This window comes from Salmo salar, chromosome 07, assembly GCF_965601325.2.
Source record: "Salmo salar chromosome 07, fSalSal1, whole genome shotgun sequence".
NCBI lineage: Eukaryota > Metazoa > Chordata > Actinopteri > Salmoniformes > Salmonidae > Salmo > Salmo salar.
In genome coordinates this window covers 72,571,398-72,590,484 of record NC_138297.1, presented here as the reverse complement: position 1 = coordinate 72,590,484, position 19,087 = coordinate 72,571,398, and the positions used below count along the sequence as shown (strand labels likewise).

The following is a 19,087-nucleotide window of genomic DNA, read 5'->3' as shown; positions in this document are numbered from 1 at the left end:
CTGAGTTTTGGTGGGCGGCCCTCTCTTGGCAGGTTAGCTGTGGTGCCATATTCTTTCCATTTTTTTAATAATGGATCAAATGGTGCTCCGTGGGATGTTCAAAGTTTCTGATATTTTTTTATATAACCCAACCCTGATCTGTACTTCTCCACAACTTTGTCCCTGACCTGTTTGGAGCGCTCTTTGGTCTTCGTGGTGCAGCTTGCTTGGTGGTGTCCCTTGCTTAGTGGTGTTGTAGACTCTGGGGCCATTCAGAACAGGTGTATATATACTGAGATCATGTGACACTTAAATCAAGTCCACCTGTGTGCAATCTAATTAATTATGTGACTTCTGAAGGTAATTGGTTGCACCAGATCTTATTTAGGGGTTTCATAGCAAAGGAGGTGAATACATATGCACGCACCACTTTTCCGTTTAAAAAAAAAATAATTTAAACAAGTTATTTTTTTCATTTCACTTTACGAATTTAGACTATTTTGTGTTTGTCCATTAGATGAAATCCATTTAAATTACAGGTTGTAATGCAACAAAGTAAGAAAAAAACGGCAAGGGGGATGAATACTTTTGCATGGCACTGTATTTTTACAAACACAAACAGAGCCCCAGGACAGCAACACAATTAGACCCAACCAAACCATGAGAAAACAAAAATAGAATTATTTCCAATGTGTAAACTGAACAAACTAGAATGCTATTTGGCCCTAAACAGAGAGTACACAGTGGCAGATTACCTGACCACTGTGAATTACCCAAAATTAAGGAAATCTTTGATTATGTACAGACTCAGTGAGCATAGCCTTGCTATTGAGAAAGACCGCCGTAGGCAGACCTGGCTCTCAAGAGAAGACAGGCTATCTGCACACTGCCAACAAAATGAGGTGGAAACTGAGCTGCACTTCTTAACCTCCTGCCCAAATGCATGACCAATATTAGAGACACTATGTACAGATTCAGTGAGCATAGCCTTGCTATTGAGAAAGGCCGCCAAAATGGGTGGGGGCGTAGAGATGGGTGGGGGCTGGAGAGGTGGATGCAGGAGAGATGTATGGAGTGAGGAAGTAGAGATTGATGGGGGCTGGAGGGAGGAGGGAGGCTGTGCACACTGCCCACAACTGAGGTGGAAAATGAGCTGCACTTCCTAACCTCCTGACAAATGTATGACCAGAGAGACACATATTTCCATTAGATTACACAGACCCACAAATAATTAGAAAACAATCACATTTTTATAAACTCCCATGTAAGTCGCTCTGGATAAGAGCGTCTGCTAAATGACTTAAATGTAAAATGTAAATATCTACTGGGTGAAATACCAGTGTGCAAACACAGCAGTAAGATATGTGATCTGTTGCCACAAGAAAAGGGCAACCAGTGAAGAACAAACACCATTGTAAATACAACCTATATTTATGTTTATTTATTTAACTGTTTGCACATCGTTACAACACTGTAAATAAACAATGACATTTGAAATGTCTTTATTCTTTTGGAACTTTTGTGAGTGTAATATTTACTGTACATGTTTTATTGTTTTTGTTACTTTTGTTTATTATCTATTTCACTTTGGTTTGGCAATGTTAACATATGTTTCCCATGCCAATGTCATGACTGTCCTGTGCCGTTTAGAAGAATGGGTCAAATCAGCTTGGCAAGGGTTTACAAATAACCAGACCTTCTCTCACCCACAGAAAAGGGGAGGAGGGAACTGGGCCGGTTTGACAGCTCACAACCTGTTGTAAATTACAGAGGAGGACTTTTCCCCTCCAGTAAAATCTACCAAGGAATCATCTGTGTTAAGACTTTTTCCCGCCGAAACTTTAACACATTCAAAAATGGAATACTGGAACAATATTTCTAACATAAGAACGTGGGGAGAGAGATGATCTATAGAAAACTAACATCATATTGGTTTTTATTTTGTGATGTCATTAAAAACTTTATAAAGTGGAAAACTACAACTTGAAAAATATTTACACTACAGGTATGAAGTCTCCATCCTTAACGTTGCATATGAAATATGAAAAAAAATGCTTAAAGTATTTTTGTTAAGATATGAATGTGATGTTAGGAGGTATAAGAGAATCCATCTCCTATAAACTGTTCAAAGTTAGTAGTCACGCCCCGAGTGAGGTCAGAGAGTGTGTCAGACTGATGGAACTGACTCCGTTTCCCCAGAGTGCATAAAGGCTTGGGAGAGAAATCAACATTCAGACCAGGAAACGTGAGTCGGGAGCTACACGTTTGAAATGGTTGGAACTTTGAACCTCAACACGAGGTGCAGAAATAAACTCACCTTCCTTTAGACCACAAAGACGGCGAGCTGCAGCTTATGTCCAAAGTGGTCCGAATCCTGAATACCGACACGAGGGGGAAACCAAACTCCCCTCTAAGACAATCATTGGTACAGCTGATTAGCTGTCTTGAGTCAAATATCTAGAAAAAGCGAATCTAAGTGAGACTATCCTACTATGCTCATCACCAATGAGAACCATCAACACGGCTGGCTAGCTACTATATGATTCATGTGAGAATAGTTCTGAAACGTTTCAACAGTAAGTGTCTTTCTCTCTCTCTCCCCCCCCCCCCCCCCCTCTCCATGTCAATGTGTACAAGCCGCCATATTTTGTCAGTCCACTAGGGACCTTTCTTTCATGTAAAGGGTGTATGTTTATTCTGTGTTATTATTTAGTTAGCTAGTAAATAATTAAACCAATGTGTGTAGTACTGAATCATAAGGCTGGGGTTTCTGCAGATCCAAGGTTACGACTGTTCAGAATGATGATATGAGGTAATGATTAATCAGATGACTGTTCAGAATGATGATATGAGGTAAATGATTAATCAGATGACTGTTTATCGATTAAATAGATATATCTTCTAGAGTTTAATTCTGGAGATGGTGATTCTTTAAACAACCTCTTCCGTGGTGCCCCAAAAATCCGAATGAATTAGTTGTTATATGATTCATTTAAAATATGTTTAATTAATTTAGTTGATTAAATAAATAACAGTAATCAGATTAATGAATGTAAAGTCACATCAATAAAGCACTTTGAATTGAATTTAAAGAGGTAGAGAGTGAGGGGTAGTGTGAGTGAGTGAGAGCAAGAGTAAGAGAGAGAGGAATGTAATCAGAAACAGAACCAACCTGGAGCCATCACCTTGGTCTTTCTCCCCTTCAGCAGTTTCTGCACCCGCCGCAGCTGCAGGTGGTTGTCATGGCTGCGGGCGTTGTCCTGGATACGCTGGGATACCTCAGAGACCAGCTTCACCGACCCTAAAGTATCATGGGTAGACAAATGAGGGTTAGGTGCCAGAATGGATTACTGAAACACCCCGGACTACCCCCCTAAGTAGCTACAGTGCCTTCAGAAAGTATTCATACCCCTTGACCTATTCCACATTGTGTTGTGTTATAGTCTGAATTCAATATAGATAGTATGGCCACCCATCTACACACAACACCCAATGACGACAAAGTGAAAACATGTTTTTAGATATTGTTGCAAATGTATTGAAAATGAAATACAGAAATCTAAAGTACATAAGTATTCACACTCCTCAGTCAATACTTTGTAGAAGTACCTTTGGCAAAGACTACAGCTGTGTCTTTCTGGGTAAGTTCCACCTGAATTCAGTTACACCTGGATTGCCAATAATTGTTTTTATTTTATTCTTCAAGCTCTGTTGTTGATCATTGCTAGACCATATTCAGGTCTTGCCGTAGATTTTCAAGTAGATTTAAGTCAAAACTAACTCGACCACTCAGGAATATTCACTGTTTTCTACTCCAGTGTAGATTTGGCCTTGTGTTTTATGGTTATTGTCCTGCTGAAAGGAGAATTCATCTCCCAGTGTCTGGTGGAAAGCAGACTGAACCAGGTTTAAGGTTTTCACAGTGCTTAGGTCTATTCTGTTTCTTTTTTTAATCATGAAAAACTCCCATTCCTTAACGATTACAACGTTTGAAAAATATGGAGAGTGAGTGGTACTCAATAATGTGTTGCACAGGATTTACCCCCAAACATAACATTTTATATTCAGGACATTCATCCTGTCTGGGTCCGTTTACCTATTCATCCTGTCTGGGTCCGTCTACCCACTGAGCCTGTCTGGGTCCGTCTACCCACTGGCCCTGTCTGGGTCCGTCTACCCACTGGCCCTGTCTGGGTCCGTCTACCCACTGGCCCTGTCTGGGTCCGTCTACCCACTGGCCCTGTCTGGGTCCGTCTACCCACTGAGCCTGTCTGGGTCCGTCTACCCACTGGCCCTGTCTGGGTCCGTCTACCCACTGGCCCTGTCTGGGTCCGTCTACCCACTGGCCCTGTCTGGGTCCGTCTACCCACTGGCCCTGTCTGGGTCTGTCTACCTATTCAGTATGTGTAGTATGTTCTCTACATGTAACCAGACAACACATGGTGTAGTATGTTCTCTACATGTAACCAGACAACACATGGTGTAGTATGTTCTCTACATGTAACCAGACAACAACACATGGTGTAGTATGTTCTCTACATGTAACCAGACAACAACACATGGTGTAGTATGTTCTCTACATGTAACCAGACAACAACACATGGTGTAGTATGTTCTCTACATGTAACCAGACAACAACACATGGTGTAGTATGTTCTCTACATGTAACCAGACAACAACACATGGTGTAGTATGTTCTCTACATGTAACCAGACAACAACACATGGTGTAGTATGTTCTCTACATGTAACCAGACAACAACACATGGTGTAGTATGTTCTCTACATGTAACCAGACAACAACACATGGTGTAGTATGTTCTCTACATGTAACCAGACAACAACACATGGTGTAGTATGTTCTCTACATGTAACCAGACAACAACACATGGTGCAGTATGTTCTCTACATGTAACCAGACAACAACACATGGTGCAGTATGTTCTCTACATGTAACCAGACAACAACACATGGTGCAGTATGTTCTCTACATGTAACCAGACAACAACACATGGTGCAGTATGTTCTCTACATGTAACCAGACAACAACACATGGTGCAGTATGTTCTCTACATGTAACCAGACAACAACACATGGTGCAGTATGTTCTCTACATGTAACCAGACAACAACACATGGTGTAGTATGTTCTCTACATGTAACCAGACAACAACACATGGTGTAGTATGTTCTCTACATGTAACCAGACAACAACACATGGTGCAGTATGTTCTCTACATGTAACCAGACAACAACACATGGTGCAGTATGTTCTCTACATGTAACCAGACAACACATGGTGCAGTATGTTCTCTACATGTAACCAGACAACAACACATGGTGCAGTATGTTCTCTACATGTATCCAGACAACAACACATGGTGTAGTATGTTCTCTACATGTAACCAGACAACAACACATGGTGTAGTATGTTCTCTACATGTAACCAGACAACAACACATGGTGTAGTATGTTCTCTACATGTAACCAGACAACAACACATGGTGTAGTATGTTCTCTACATGTAACCAGACAACAACACATGGTGTAGTATGTTCTCTACATGTAACCAGACAACAACACATGGTGTAGTATGTTCTCTACATGTAACCAGACAACAACACATGGTGTAGTATGTTCTCTACATGTAACCAGACAACAACACATGGTGTAGTATGTTCTCTACATGTAACCAGACAACAACACATGGTGTAGTATGTTCTCTACATGTAACCAGACAACAACACATGGTGTAGTATGTTCTCTACATGTAACCAGACAACAACACATGGTGTAGTATGTTCTCTACATGTAACCAGACAACAACACATGGTGTAGTATGTTCTCTACATGTAACCAGACAACAACACATGGTGCAGTATGTTCTCTACATGTAACCAGACAACAACACATGGTGTAGTATGTTCTCTACATGTAACCAGACAACAACACATGGTGCAGTATGTTCTCTACATGTAACCAGACAACAACACATGGTGTAGTATGTTCTCTACATGTAACCAGACAACAACACATGGTGTAGTATGTTCTCTACATGTAACCAGACAACAACACATGGTGCAGTATGTTCTCTACATGTAACCAGACAACAACACATGGTGTAGTATGTTCTCTACATGTAACCAGACAACAACACATGGTGTATTATGTTCTCTACATGTAACCAGACAACAACACATGGTGTAGTATGTTCTCTACATGTAACCAGACAACACACCGCTTCCATCCAGTCAGAGTGACTAGTGACTCTTATGATGAAGGGTTTGTTTGAGTCCAAGGCCTCATTCACACACACACAGCTGTGTTTGATTGCATCATCACCCCCTGTTGAGAGCTGACCAGGGGTGCACAAATTAAAACGTGAAAACACTCCTGATTGGCTTAGATCTGCCAACTGCAAGGGTGTGTAGCCAGCCACATAGAGTGCTTCTGGTCTGTGCTGCGGGCTGGTGGGCACACACACACACACACACACACACACACACACACAACACACACACACACACACACACACAGAGGTTGGGCCCTCAGCAGTCACAGTCTAACTGTGTGAAAGACAGGACACCTCTCCTCTCCTTATGAAGTCTCGTTTGGTTAAACAAGCCACTCTCCTTATTGACCTTAACAGGACACCTCTCCTCTCCTTATTGACCTTAACAGGACACCTCTCCTCTCCTCTCCTTATTGACCTTAACAGGACACCTCTCCTCTCCTCTCCTTACTGACCTTAACAGGACACCTCTCCTCTCCTCTCCTTACTGACCTTAACAGGACACCTCTCCTCTCCTTATTGACCTTAACAGGACACCTCTCCTCTCCTTACTGACCTTAACAGGACACCTCTCCTCTCCTTACTGACCTTAACAGGACACCTCTCCTCTCCTTACTGACCTTAACAGGACACCTCTCCTCTCCTTACTGACCTTAACAGGACACCTCTCCTCTCCTTACTGACCTTAACAGGACACCTCTCCTCTCCTCTCCTTACTGACCTTAACAGGACACCTCTCCTCTCCTCTCCTTACTGACCTTAACAGGACACCTCTCCTCTCCTTACTGACCTTAACAGGACACCACTCCTCTCCTTATTGACCTTAACAGGACACCTCTCCTCTCCAACAAGCTCTGTGAGAAACTGAACCCGAAACAAAGCAGGCCAATCAGCTAGATTCAGCCGCGGGTCATTTGCTTACATTTGTATATGATCACATACAGGGCCATCATAAACCCCCAAAATCTGAGTGGGGGTCACAAAGTACGTGTGGATGGCTGGTGGGCAGTTTGGAGGGGGAGACAAGGTATGTGTGGATGGCTGGTGGGCGGTTTGGAGGGGGGAGACAAGGTACGTGTGGATGGCTGGTGGGCGGTTTGCAGGGGGGCGGTCCTGAAGTTGAAGAATTTTGTATTTTTCACCTGAAAAAGCCGTTTCCTGCAATCTAGAGCCGTAATCATTATGCCTAATTCTACGTGACGGATTCTGTCAAAATGTAACACGTTTCAAGTTAAACTGTAGTTTGTTGTTTGTATCCTGTGTAGTGAAGGATTACCGTGAGTATGAATGGAGTTTAGACCATGAAACTGTGTGATCATTTATAAACCATGACCTTAAATCAGATAAGAGGAAATGGCCTGGGATCAGAGAGCAGGGTCAGGCCCAGAACAGAACATGGACGAGGTGTGATTCTGACATCTGGCTAAACAAAGAGACAGGACCATGGACATTCCACAGGGGAACCAGAGGGAAACTCATTGGGATCATAGACTGTATAGCTGGGGGAGGTGATGCCTACAAGGGAAGAGTACAAGATGTGTCGTTGAGCTTTCTTAATGCATGTACTCAGCTGACTGTATCCTTGGTATTCGACACTTGAAACTTCTGAGCTTTTGGTCTCAATAACGTACCTCTTGTGCTGTCTTTAGCCTCCTGACTGGTGTTTTCTGTGGAAGAAACTAAATATGCTTCTCTGCTAAAATCTGGGTAAAAGACTGAAAAGAACGTGACTCTTATTCAGTACATTTAGTAATTGCTTGATTTTCTGAGGTCTATCAACCTTGTTAGACATGCTAGCTGTTTTAACTTGATCGATAGCCTGAAATGGCTTCTCGGTAGCTAGTTACGAGGTTGGGAACCTATGTAGGCTAGCTAATAGGTGGCTAGTAGTATTACAGAGAAACAGGACAAATCTGACTGGCACTGTCCCCTGTTCCCCATATAGGCATGGCAACTCTGATCATCTATCTATCTCTGTATTATAAATGGGAATACCTTGGAACAAAACTGATTTGCTGGTGGTTTTTTTACAGTATTTTATGTCCCAATAAAAATACATTTAGGGGCCAAAATAAATTCACCCGCGGGCCAAATTCGGGCAGCGGGCTGCCAGTTGGGGAACTCTGAACTACACAGTATGCAAGGTAAATCTATCTAACCTATTATAGCGACGTAGTGACATCCCAGTGAATAGTGACATCCCAGTTAATAGTGTTATCCCAGTGAATAGTGACATCCCAGTTAATAGTGACGTAGTGACATCCCAGTTAATAGTGATGTAGTAACATCCCAGATAATAGTGACGTAGTGACATCCCAGTTAATAGTGACGTAGCGACATCCCAGTTAATAGTGACATCCCAGTTAATAGTGACATCCCAGTTAATAGCGGCATCCCAGTTAATAGTGACATCCCAGTTAATAGTGACGTAGCGACATCCCAGTTAATAGTGACATCCCAGTTAATAGTGACATCCCAGTTAATAGCGGCATCCCAGTTAATAGCGACATCCCAGTTAATAGTGATGTCCCAGATAATAGCGACATCCCAGTTAATAGCGACATCCCAGTTAATAGTGATGTAGTGACATCCCAGTTAATAGTGACATCCCAGTTAATAGTGACATCCCAGTTAATAGCGACATCCCAGTTAATAGCGACATCCCAGTTAATAGCGACATCCCAGTTAATAGCGACATCCCAGTTAATAGCGACATCCCAGTTAATAGTGATGTAGTGACATCCCAGTTAATAGTGACATCCCAGTTAATAGCGACATCCCAGTTAATAGTGATGTAGTGACATCCCAGTTAATAGTGATGTAGTGACATCCCAGTTAATAGTGTTATCCCAGTGAATAGTGACATCCCAGTTAATAGTGATGTAGTAACATCCCAGATAATAGTGACGTAGTGACATCCCAGTTAATAGTGATGTAGTGACATCCCAGTTAATAGCGACATCCCAGTTAATAGTGATGTCCCAGTTAATAGTGGCATCCCAGTTAATAGTGACATCCCAGTTAATAGCGACATCCCAGTTAATAGCGACATCCCAGTTAATAGCGACATCCCAGTTAATAGCGACATCCCAGTTAATAGCGACATCCCAGTTAATAGTGATGTAGTGACATCCCAGTTAATAGTGACATCCCAGTTAATAGCGACATCCCAGTTAATAGCGACATCCCAGTTAATAGTGACATCCCAGTTAATAGTGACATCCCAGTTAATAGTGACATCCCAGTTAATAGTGATGTAGTGACATCCCAGTTAATAGTGATGTAGTGACATCCCAGTTAATAGTGACATCCCAGTTAATAGTGACATAGTGACATCCCAGTTAATAGTGACATCCCAGTTAATAGTGACGTAGTGACATCCCAGTTAATAGTGACATCCCAGTTAATAGTGACATCCCAGTTAATAGTGACGTAGTGACATCCCAGTTAATAGTGACATCCCAGTTAATAGTGATGTAGTAACATCCCAGTTAATAGTGACATCCCAGTTAATAGTGACATCCCAGTTAATAGCGACATCCCAGTTAACAGTGACATCCCAGTTAATAGTGACGTAGTGACATCCCAGTTAATAGTGACGTAGTGACATCCCAGTTAATAGTGACGTAGTGACATCCCAGTTAATAGTGACATCCCAGTTAATAGTGACATCCCAGTTAGTGACATCCCAGTTAATAGTGACGCAGTGACATCCCAGTTAATAGCGACATCCCAGTTAATAGTGACATCCCAGTTAGTGATGTAGTGACATCCCAGTTAATAGTGATGTAGTGACATCCCAGTTAGTGATGTAGTGACATCCCAGTTAATAGTGACGTAGTGACATCCCAGTTAATAGTGACATCCCAGTTAATAGTGACATCCCAGTTAGTGACATCCCAGTTAATAGTGACATCCCAGTTAATAGTGACATCCCAGTTAGTGATGTAGTGACATCCCAGTTAATAGTGACGTAGTGACATCCCAGTTAATAGTGACATCCCAGTTAATAGTGATGTAGTGACATCCCAGTTAATAGTGACATCCCAGTTAATAGTGATGTCCCAGTTAATAGTGGCATCCCAGTTAATAGTGGCATCCCAGTTAATAGTGACATCCCAGTTAATAGCGACATCCCAGTTAATAGCGACATCCCAGTTAATAGCGACATCCCAGTTAATAGTGATGTAGTGACATCCCAGTTAATAGTGGCATCCCAGTTAATAGTGACGTCCCAGTTAATAGTGATGTAGTGACATCCCAGTTAATAGCGACATCCCAGTTAATAGTGACATCCCAGTTAATAGTGACATCCCAGTTAATAGTGATGTAGTGACATCCCAGTTAATAGTGACGTAGTGACATCCCAGTTAACAGTGACATCCCAGTTAATAGCGACATCCCAGTTAATAGTGACATCCCAGTTAATAGTGATGTAGTGACATCCCAGTTAATAGTGACGTAGAGACATCCCAGTTAATAGTGATGTAGTGACATTCCAGTTAATAGTGATATCCCAGTTAATAGTGATGTAGTGACATCCCAGTTAATAGCGACATCCCAGTTAATAGTGACATCCCAGTTAATAGTGACATCCCAGTTAATAGTGATGTAGTGACATCCCAGTTAATAGTGACGTAGTGACATCCCAGTTAACAGTGACATCCCAGTTAATAGCGACATCCCAGTTAATAGTGACATCCCAGTTAATAGTGATGTAGTGACATCCCAGTTAATAGTGACGTAGAGACATCCCAGTTAATAGTGATGTAGTGACACAGTTAATAGTGATGTAGTGACACAGTTAATAGCGACATCCCAGTTAATAGCGACATCCCAGTTAAAAGTGAAGTAGTGACATCCCAGTTAATAGTGGCATCCCAGTTAATAGCGACATCCCAGTTAATAGCGACATACCAGTTAATAGTGACATCCCAGTTAATAGTGACATCCCAGTTAATAGTGATGTAGTGACATCCCAGTTAATAGTGATGTAGTGACATCCCAGTTAATAGCGACATCCCAGTTAATAGTGATGTAGTGACATCCCAGTTAATAGTGATGTAGTGACATCCCAGTTAATAGCGACATCCCAGTTAATAGTGACATCCCAGTTAATAGTGACATCCCAGTTAATAGTGATGTAGTGACATCCCAGTTAATAGTGACATCCCAGTTAATAGTGATGTAGTGACATCCCTGTGACGTAGTAACATCCCAGTGAATAGTGACATCCCAGGTAATAATTAGTGCAGTAGATGTTTACATCCTTATCACATACAAAATAACATCTAACAAACAGACATATGGAGTCTAACTTTAAACCCAACCTTCTGCCTCTTGTTTTGAAAGTAGCGTTGCAACAACAGTCAGTCTACTACCTGAACGGCATCCTAATCCCTACGTAGTGCACTACATTTGACTGGGGGGGGGCTCTGGTCTAAAGTAGTGCATTTGGGACGTAACCCAGTGTATGAACACGACGATGCTCGAGCCTCGAGGCGGTCTGCGTCTTTTTTCCCCCCTCTACGATAGATGAAATAATCCCGTCCTAATTGGGACGCTTATCTTCACAACAAATAACAACGTTACGAAACCAAAAAGACCAAACAAAGCCATGTATCTGTGGGTTGGGAGAGAGGCTGTTATGGTTTCTGAATCATCTTCATTACATTTGGCTTTATTGCCCTTTTTTAATAAAAACAACAATTTGGTAATTACAGTGCTGTTGCCTCAGATCAGTTCAGTTGTGGGTACGTCCCAGCTGGCACCATATTCCCTACATAGTACACTTCTTATGACCAGGGTCATAGGTATACCATTTCAGACGCAGCACAGCCTTCACATTAATAATACAAACATAAACCCAATACTCATTCTGAGAACACTCTTCCACTACATTATTTTGTTGTTGAACACGTCACTTATTTCATTTATCAATTATGTTGAAATAGTACGCAGTTAAAGGGTGCTTCGTGAAGTTAACTTCTTCATATTTTGACAGGGTTGGAGTGTTTTTTTAAGGAGGTGCGTTGTGTTGAGTGGTTTGTGGTGGGTTGGTGGTTCACGGGGAGCATATTAAGAGTGCAGTGTGAGGTCACACACACACACACACACACACACACAGAGTGGCTGAGGAAAACTCTTGAAGTATGGCAATTACAACAATTGTAACCAACGCTGTTGATTCCACACAGAGAAAGACAAACAAAACAACAAGACAAACAAAACAACAAGAGGAGCATTAAAACAACAAGCCTCCTGAGTCTTCTCTCAACTCGTTAGTTTGATAATCAGATACAATGTGATCCGTCTGGGGCCATTTCTAAATAATTCCCTTTACAATACAACCAGGATAACGAACTAAACTGAGATTTCACTTTTCTCATAAAAAGATGAAGAGTTTAGAAAAGCAGCGCTAATGAGGGAGAGGGGAGGAAGAGGATGGAGGAGCGGAGAGAGGAGAGAGGGGAGGAAGAGGAGAGGAAGAGGAGACAGGGGAGGAAGAGGATGGAGGAGCGGAGAGAGGAGAGAGGGGAGGAAGAGGAGACAGGGGAGGAAGAGGAGAGAGGGGAGGAAGAGGAGAGGGGAGAGGGAGGGAGAGGAGAGGAGAAGAGGGATGGAGGAGAGGGAGAGGGGAGAGGGAGGGAGAGGAGACAGGGGAGGGAGAGGAGACAGGGGAGGGAGAGGAGACAGGGGAGGGAGAGGAGAGGAAGAGGAGAGAGGGGAGGGGAGGGGAGGAAGAGGAGGAAGAGGAGAGAGGGGAGGAAGAAGGGAGAGGAAGAGGAGAGGGGAGGAAGAGGAGAGGAAGAGGGGAGGAAGAGGAGAGGAAGAGGAGAGAGGGGAGGAAGAGGAGAGGGGAGAGGGAGGGAGAGGAGAGAAAGAGGGATGGAGGAGAGGGAGAGGGGAGAGAGGGAGGGAGAGGAGACAGGGGAGGGAGAGGAGACAGGGGAGGGAGAGGAGAGGAAGAGGAGAGGAGAGGGAGGGGAGGGGAGGAAGAGCAGGAAGAGGAGAGAGGGGAGGAAGAAGGGAGAGGAAGAGGAGAGGGGAGGAAGAGGAGTGGAAGAGGAGAGGGGAGGAAGAGGGGAGGAAGAGGAGAGAGGGGAGGAAGAGGAGAGAGGGAGGAAGGGGAGGAAGAGGAGAGAGGAAGAGGAGAGAGGAAGGGGAGGAAGAGGAGAGAGGAAGAGGAGAGGGGAGAGGGATGGAGGAGAGGGAGAGGGGGAGAGGGGAAGAAGAGGAGAGGGGAGGAGAGAGAGGAGAGGGGAGGAGAGAGAGGCGAGGGGAAGGGGAGGAGAGGGGTAGAGGGGAAGGGGAGGAGAGGGGAGAGGGGAAGAAGAGGAGAGGGGAGGGGGGAAGAAGAGGAGAGGGGAGGGGGGAAGAAGAGGAGAGGGGGAAGAAGAGGAGAGGGGAGGAGAGGGGAGGAGAGAGGGACGGAGGAGAGGGGAGGAGAGAGGGACGGAGGAGAGGAAGAGGATGGAGGAAGAGGGGAGAGGGATGGAGGAAGAGGGGAGAGGGATGGAGGAGAGGAGAGAGGGAAGGCAGAGGATGGAGGAGAGGAGAGAGAGGGAAGGCAGAGGATGGAGGAGAGGAGAGAGGGAAGGCAGAGGATGGAGGAGAGGGACAGGGGAGGCAGAGGATGGAGGAGAGGACAGGGGAGGCAGAGGATGGAGGAAGAGGACGGTGGAGGAAGAGGGGAGAGGGAGAGGGGAGGAAGAGGGGAGAGGAGAGGGGGGAGAAGAGGAGAAGGGAGGAGAGAGGGGAGGAGGGGAGAGGACAGGGTAGGAAGAGGGGAGAGGGAGAGGGTAGAAAGAGGGGAGAGGAGAGGGGAGGGAGAGGAGAGGAAGAGGAGAGAGGAGAGGGGAGAGGAAAGGGGAGGGGAGGAAGAGGAGAGGGGAGAGGGAGGAAGAGGGGCGAAGGAGGGATGGAAGAGAAGAGGGATGGAGGAGAGGAGAGAATGTTGGAGGAAAGGAAAGAGATCATTCAGAGATGTACCTTCATCTTACCAGTGAGCGGCTGTTTTAATTTGTAAGCAAAAGCAGCATGCAGCCAATGAAGATTTTAATTGATGCCCATAAATAATTCCTTGTGTACATTTGCGCTTAAGTCGGATTTGCTGTTATTTGACGATTGGAATTAGTCATTATCGGGGTGGTGTACTTCTCTCTGTTGATGTTGGAGATCAGATGAAGATTTTATTTATTAATATATCGCTCCGCTTAATATCCTCAGATCTGGTCCCCATTAATTAAGTTAAAATCCACATTGAGAATTTAGACGAACGTTGAGCATTGCCACAGTGCTTTCATCCTATCCTCACAGAACAGCCTGTACTGGGCCCGCTGCAACCTCCTCCTAGTCTGTACTGAGCCCGCTGCTATCTCCTCCCAGTCTGTACTGGGCCCGCTGCAACCTCCTCCCAGCCTGTACTGGGCCCGCTGCCATCTCCTCCCAGCCTGTACTGGGCCCGCTGCCATCTCCTCCCAGCCTGTACTGGGGCCCGCTGCCATCTCCTCCCAGCCTGTACTGGGCCCCGCTGCCATCTCCTCCCAGCCTGTACTGGGCCCGCTGCCATCTCCTCCCAGCCTGTACTGGGCCCGCTGCCATCTCCTCCCAGCATGTACTGGGCCCGCTGCCATCTCCTCCCAGCATGTACTGGGCCCGCTGTCATCTCCTCCCAGCCTGTACTGGGCCCGCTGTCATCTCCTCCCAGCCTGTACTGGGCCCGCTGCCATCTCCTCCCAGCCTGTACTGATCCCACTGCTATCTCATCCCAACCTGTACTGGGCCCACTGCTAAACCTGACAAACTAAGAACGGTGAAGAACATCAAACTACTGTGACAGCAACATCAACCTGCTCTTCACACGATGTGCTACTGAGTCTGCATCCCAAATGGCACCCTATGGGTGGTTCCAAAGCTACCCACAGACCACGCGCACACCAATCCCAAGTAGTATGTAGCTATGGCTTGGAGTATTGTTTCTTCGTCCTATGTAATGCACACACCAATCCCACCCCAACATTGACTATAGGCGGCAGGTAGCCTAGTGGTTAGAGCATTGGACTAGTAACCGAAAGGTTGCAAGATCGAATCCCCCGAGCAGACAAGGTAAAAATCTGTCGTTCTGTCCCTGAACAAGGCAGTTAACCTACTGTTCCTAGGCCGTCATTGTAAATAAGAATTTGTTCTTAACTGACTTGCCTAGTTAAATAAAGGTTCAATAAAAAAAATGGAGTATCAGTTCTCTGTCTGTCAAGTAGTATGGAGCTGTGGCTTGGAGTATTGTTTCTTCATCTTATGTAATGCATTCCCAGTGAATTTAGTTTTTTTCCCCTCCTGTTCAGATAAATTAGTCAAGTTATGTTCCCATCCTACATCCTAATATTAACAGGTTCTGACCACTAGATGGTGCTGTCCCAAGTCATAAAAAAAATAAAAACAGTATATACACTTTTGGACGATTCTGACATGAAGCATAAAAATGCTAATACAGGTACCATTGACTTGCATTGGATTTGTGCAACAAATGCTTCTTTTTAAATGTATTACCTGGAACAGCACCATCTAAAATGGTCAGAACCTGGTAATATCAGGATGTATTGGCCTCATGCAGCGCGACACATCTCCTTCGCATAGAGTTGATCAGGCTGTTGATTGTGGCCTGTTGGAATGTTGTCCCACTCCTCTTCAATGGCTGTGCGAAGTTACTGGATATTGGCGGGAACTGGAACACGCTGTCGTACACGTCGATCCAGAGCATCCCAAACATGCTCAATATGGGTGACATGTCTGGTGAGTACGCAGGCCATGGAAGAACTGGGACATTTTCAGCTTCCAGGAATTGTGTACAGATCCTTGTGACATGGGGCCGTGCATTATCATGCTGAAACATGAGGTGATGGAGAAGGACGATTGGCACGACAAGGGGCCTCAGGATCTCGTCACGGTATCTCAGAGCATTCAAATTGCCATCAATAAAATGCAATTGTGTTTGTTGTCCATAGCTTATGCCTGCCCATACCATAACCCCACCGCCACCATTGGTGGGCACTTTGTTCACAATGTTGACATCAGCAAACCGCTCGCCCACACGTGGTCTGTGGTTGTGAAAAAAAAAGACATTGGAGGTGGCTTATGGTAGAGAAATTACATTTCTGTGATCATTATTTTTCAGCTTGTGAAACATGGGACCAAAACTTTACATGTTGTGTTTATATTTTTGTTCAGTGTACGACCCCCCCATAAAATAAAAATGGCCAATTTGGGTGCAATCGATTAGCTTCAAATGTATAGTTCAATAAATAAATGTTGCAGCAACGTTAAATATGATGTGTTTTGTAACTACAGGAATGATTTCAGAACCATCTGAGATGGTGGGGTTGATGGCATGGAACGACCCGACCCCTACGTAGTGTACTACCCTTAACCACGGCCCATTGGGCTCTCTGCAAAAGTAGTGCACCACCCGTAACCCCGGCCCATTGGGCTCTCTGCAAAAGTAGTGCACTACCCTTAACAACGACCCATAGGGCTCTCTGCAAAAGTAGTGCACTACCCTTAACAACGACCCGACCCCTACGTAGTGCACTACCCTTAACCACGGCCCATAGGGCCCTCAGCAAAAGTAGTGCACCACCCTTAACCACGGGCCATTGGGCTCTCTGCAAAAGTAGTGCACCACCCGTAACCCCGGCCCATTGGGCTCTCTGCAAAAGTAGTGCACTACCCTTAACAACGACCCGACCCCTACGTAGTGCACTACCCTTAACCACGGCCCATAGGGCCCTCAGCAAAAGTAGTGCACTATCCTTAACCCCGGCCCATTGGGCTCTCTGCAAAAGTAGTGCACTACCCTTAACCACGGCCCATAGGGCCCTCAGCAAAAGTAGTGCACTACCCTTAACCACGGCCCATAGGGTTCTCTGCAAAAGTAGTGCACTATAAATTGGATAGGGTGCCATTTGGGACGCATCCCAAAGTCTTCAGCGTTGAGACAGATCTCTTGACTACGAAAGACTATACACGATGCTGAGGTTAATCCATCGATACTGTATTTACCTTGAAGAATCGCAGCGGCTGAGTCCCAAATGACAGACACCTTATTCCCTATATGGTGATAGGGCCCTGGTCAAAAGTAGTGCACTAAATAGGTAAATAGGATGTCATTTGGGATGCAGTAACAGTGATTATTGAGCGAGTTGAGCAGTGCGTGCAGCAGGGAGAGGAGAGACACTTACTTGAAAGCTGTTGGAACTCTGGGTAGTCTGGACTAGTGTTCTCTGACAGATCCCGCAAGAAATGCTTGTACCTGACAACAGAGAAGACACACAGATAAACAAGGTCAATGTGAACTCGGTACACTTCTAAATCTAAAACAGGAAAACAACCACAAATCACAGAAAGTTTAGAGTAAGCAGATCGGACAGGGCTTTGTCATTTTGATACAGTACTATTCAAGCAGCCAGACAGTAGGGTGTGTGCGTGTGTGTGTGTGTGTGTGTGTGTTCAGAGAAGACATTGTCAAAATGCTCTTTGACAACTTCCTCCTAACAACCAAGACCCTTCCTGTCAGTGTAAATAGTCAAATCAGACACCAACTATTCTACTGTGGAGTTGTCTGGTTTAGTTTAATAACACCATTACAGGACTAGTTAGATGTCTGGTTTAGTTTAATAACACCATGACAGGACTAGTTAGATGTCTGGTTTAGTTTAATAACACCATTACAGGACTAGTTAGATGTCTGGTTTAGTTTAATAACACCATTACAGGACTAGTTAGATGTCTGGTTTAGTTTAATAACACCATTACAGGACTAGTTAGATGTCTGGTTTAGTTTAATAACACCATTACAGGACTAGTTAGATGTCTGGTTTAGTTTAATAACACCATTACAGGACTAGTTAGATGTCTGGTTTAGTTTAATAACACCATGACAGGACTAGTTAGATGTCTGGTTTAGTTTAATAACACCATTACAGGACTAGTTAGATGTCTGGTTTAGTTTAATAACACCATTACAGGACTAGTTAGATGTCTGGTTTAGTTTAATAACACCATTACAGGACTAGTTAGATGTCTGGTTTAGTTTAATAACACCATTACAGGACTAGTTAGATGTCTGGTTTAGTTTAATAACACCATTACAGGACTAGTTAGATGTCTGGTTTAGTTTAATAACACCATGACAGGACTAGTTAGATGTCTGGTTTAGTTTAATAACACCATTACAGGACTAGTTAGATGTCTGGTTTAGTTTAATAACACCATTACAGGACTAGTTAGATGTCTGGTTTAGTTTAATAACACCATTACAGGACTAGTTAGATGTCTGGTTTAGTTTAATAACACCATTACAGGACTAGTTAGATGTCTGGTTTAGTATAATTACTGCTGGAGGGCTTTACAGACTATTACAGCAGACTACATCACCACTGGAGGGTTTACAGACTATTACAGTAGACTACACACCGCTGGAGGGCTTTACAGACTATTACAGTAGACTACACACCGCTGGAGGGCTTTACAGACTATTACAGTAGACTACACACCGCTGGAGGGCTTTACAGACTATTACAGTAGACTACCCACCGCTGGAGGGCTTACAGACTATTACAGTACACTACACACCGCTGGAGGGCTTTACAGACTATTACAGTAGACTACACACCACTGGAGGGCTTTACAGACTATTACAGTAGACTACACACCACTGGAGGGCAATATAGACTATTTAATTCCCTTCATATGAACACTGTCAGCAACAATCACGCATGTCAGTTCAGTGCACACAGCGTAACAGAGAAAATAAAATATTT

At 44.2% G+C, this 19,087-nt stretch overlaps 1 protein-coding gene across 5 annotated transcripts in view; it reads right to left on the bottom strand.

Moving 5' to 3' along the window:
• The window catches only part of LOC106591484 (rho guanine nucleotide exchange factor 39), a 107,024-nt gene that overhangs the window by 41,594 nt on the left and 46,343 nt on the right, over positions 1-19,087 (bottom strand). For all 5 annotated transcript variants that reach the window (XR_014392966.1, XR_014392967.1, XR_014392968.1 and 2 more), the window contains exons 6-7: positions 17,507-17,577; positions 3,152-3,280 (exon numbers count right to left, since the gene is read on the bottom strand). Coding sequence is in view for 1 of the 5 variants with exons in the window: in XM_082978046.1 (XP_082834172.1) it covers positions 3,152-3,280; positions 17,507-17,577 (200 nt within the window). In the remaining 4 variants the exon portion in view is untranslated. The remainder of the gene's footprint in view (positions 1-3,151; positions 3,281-17,506; positions 17,578-19,087) is intronic.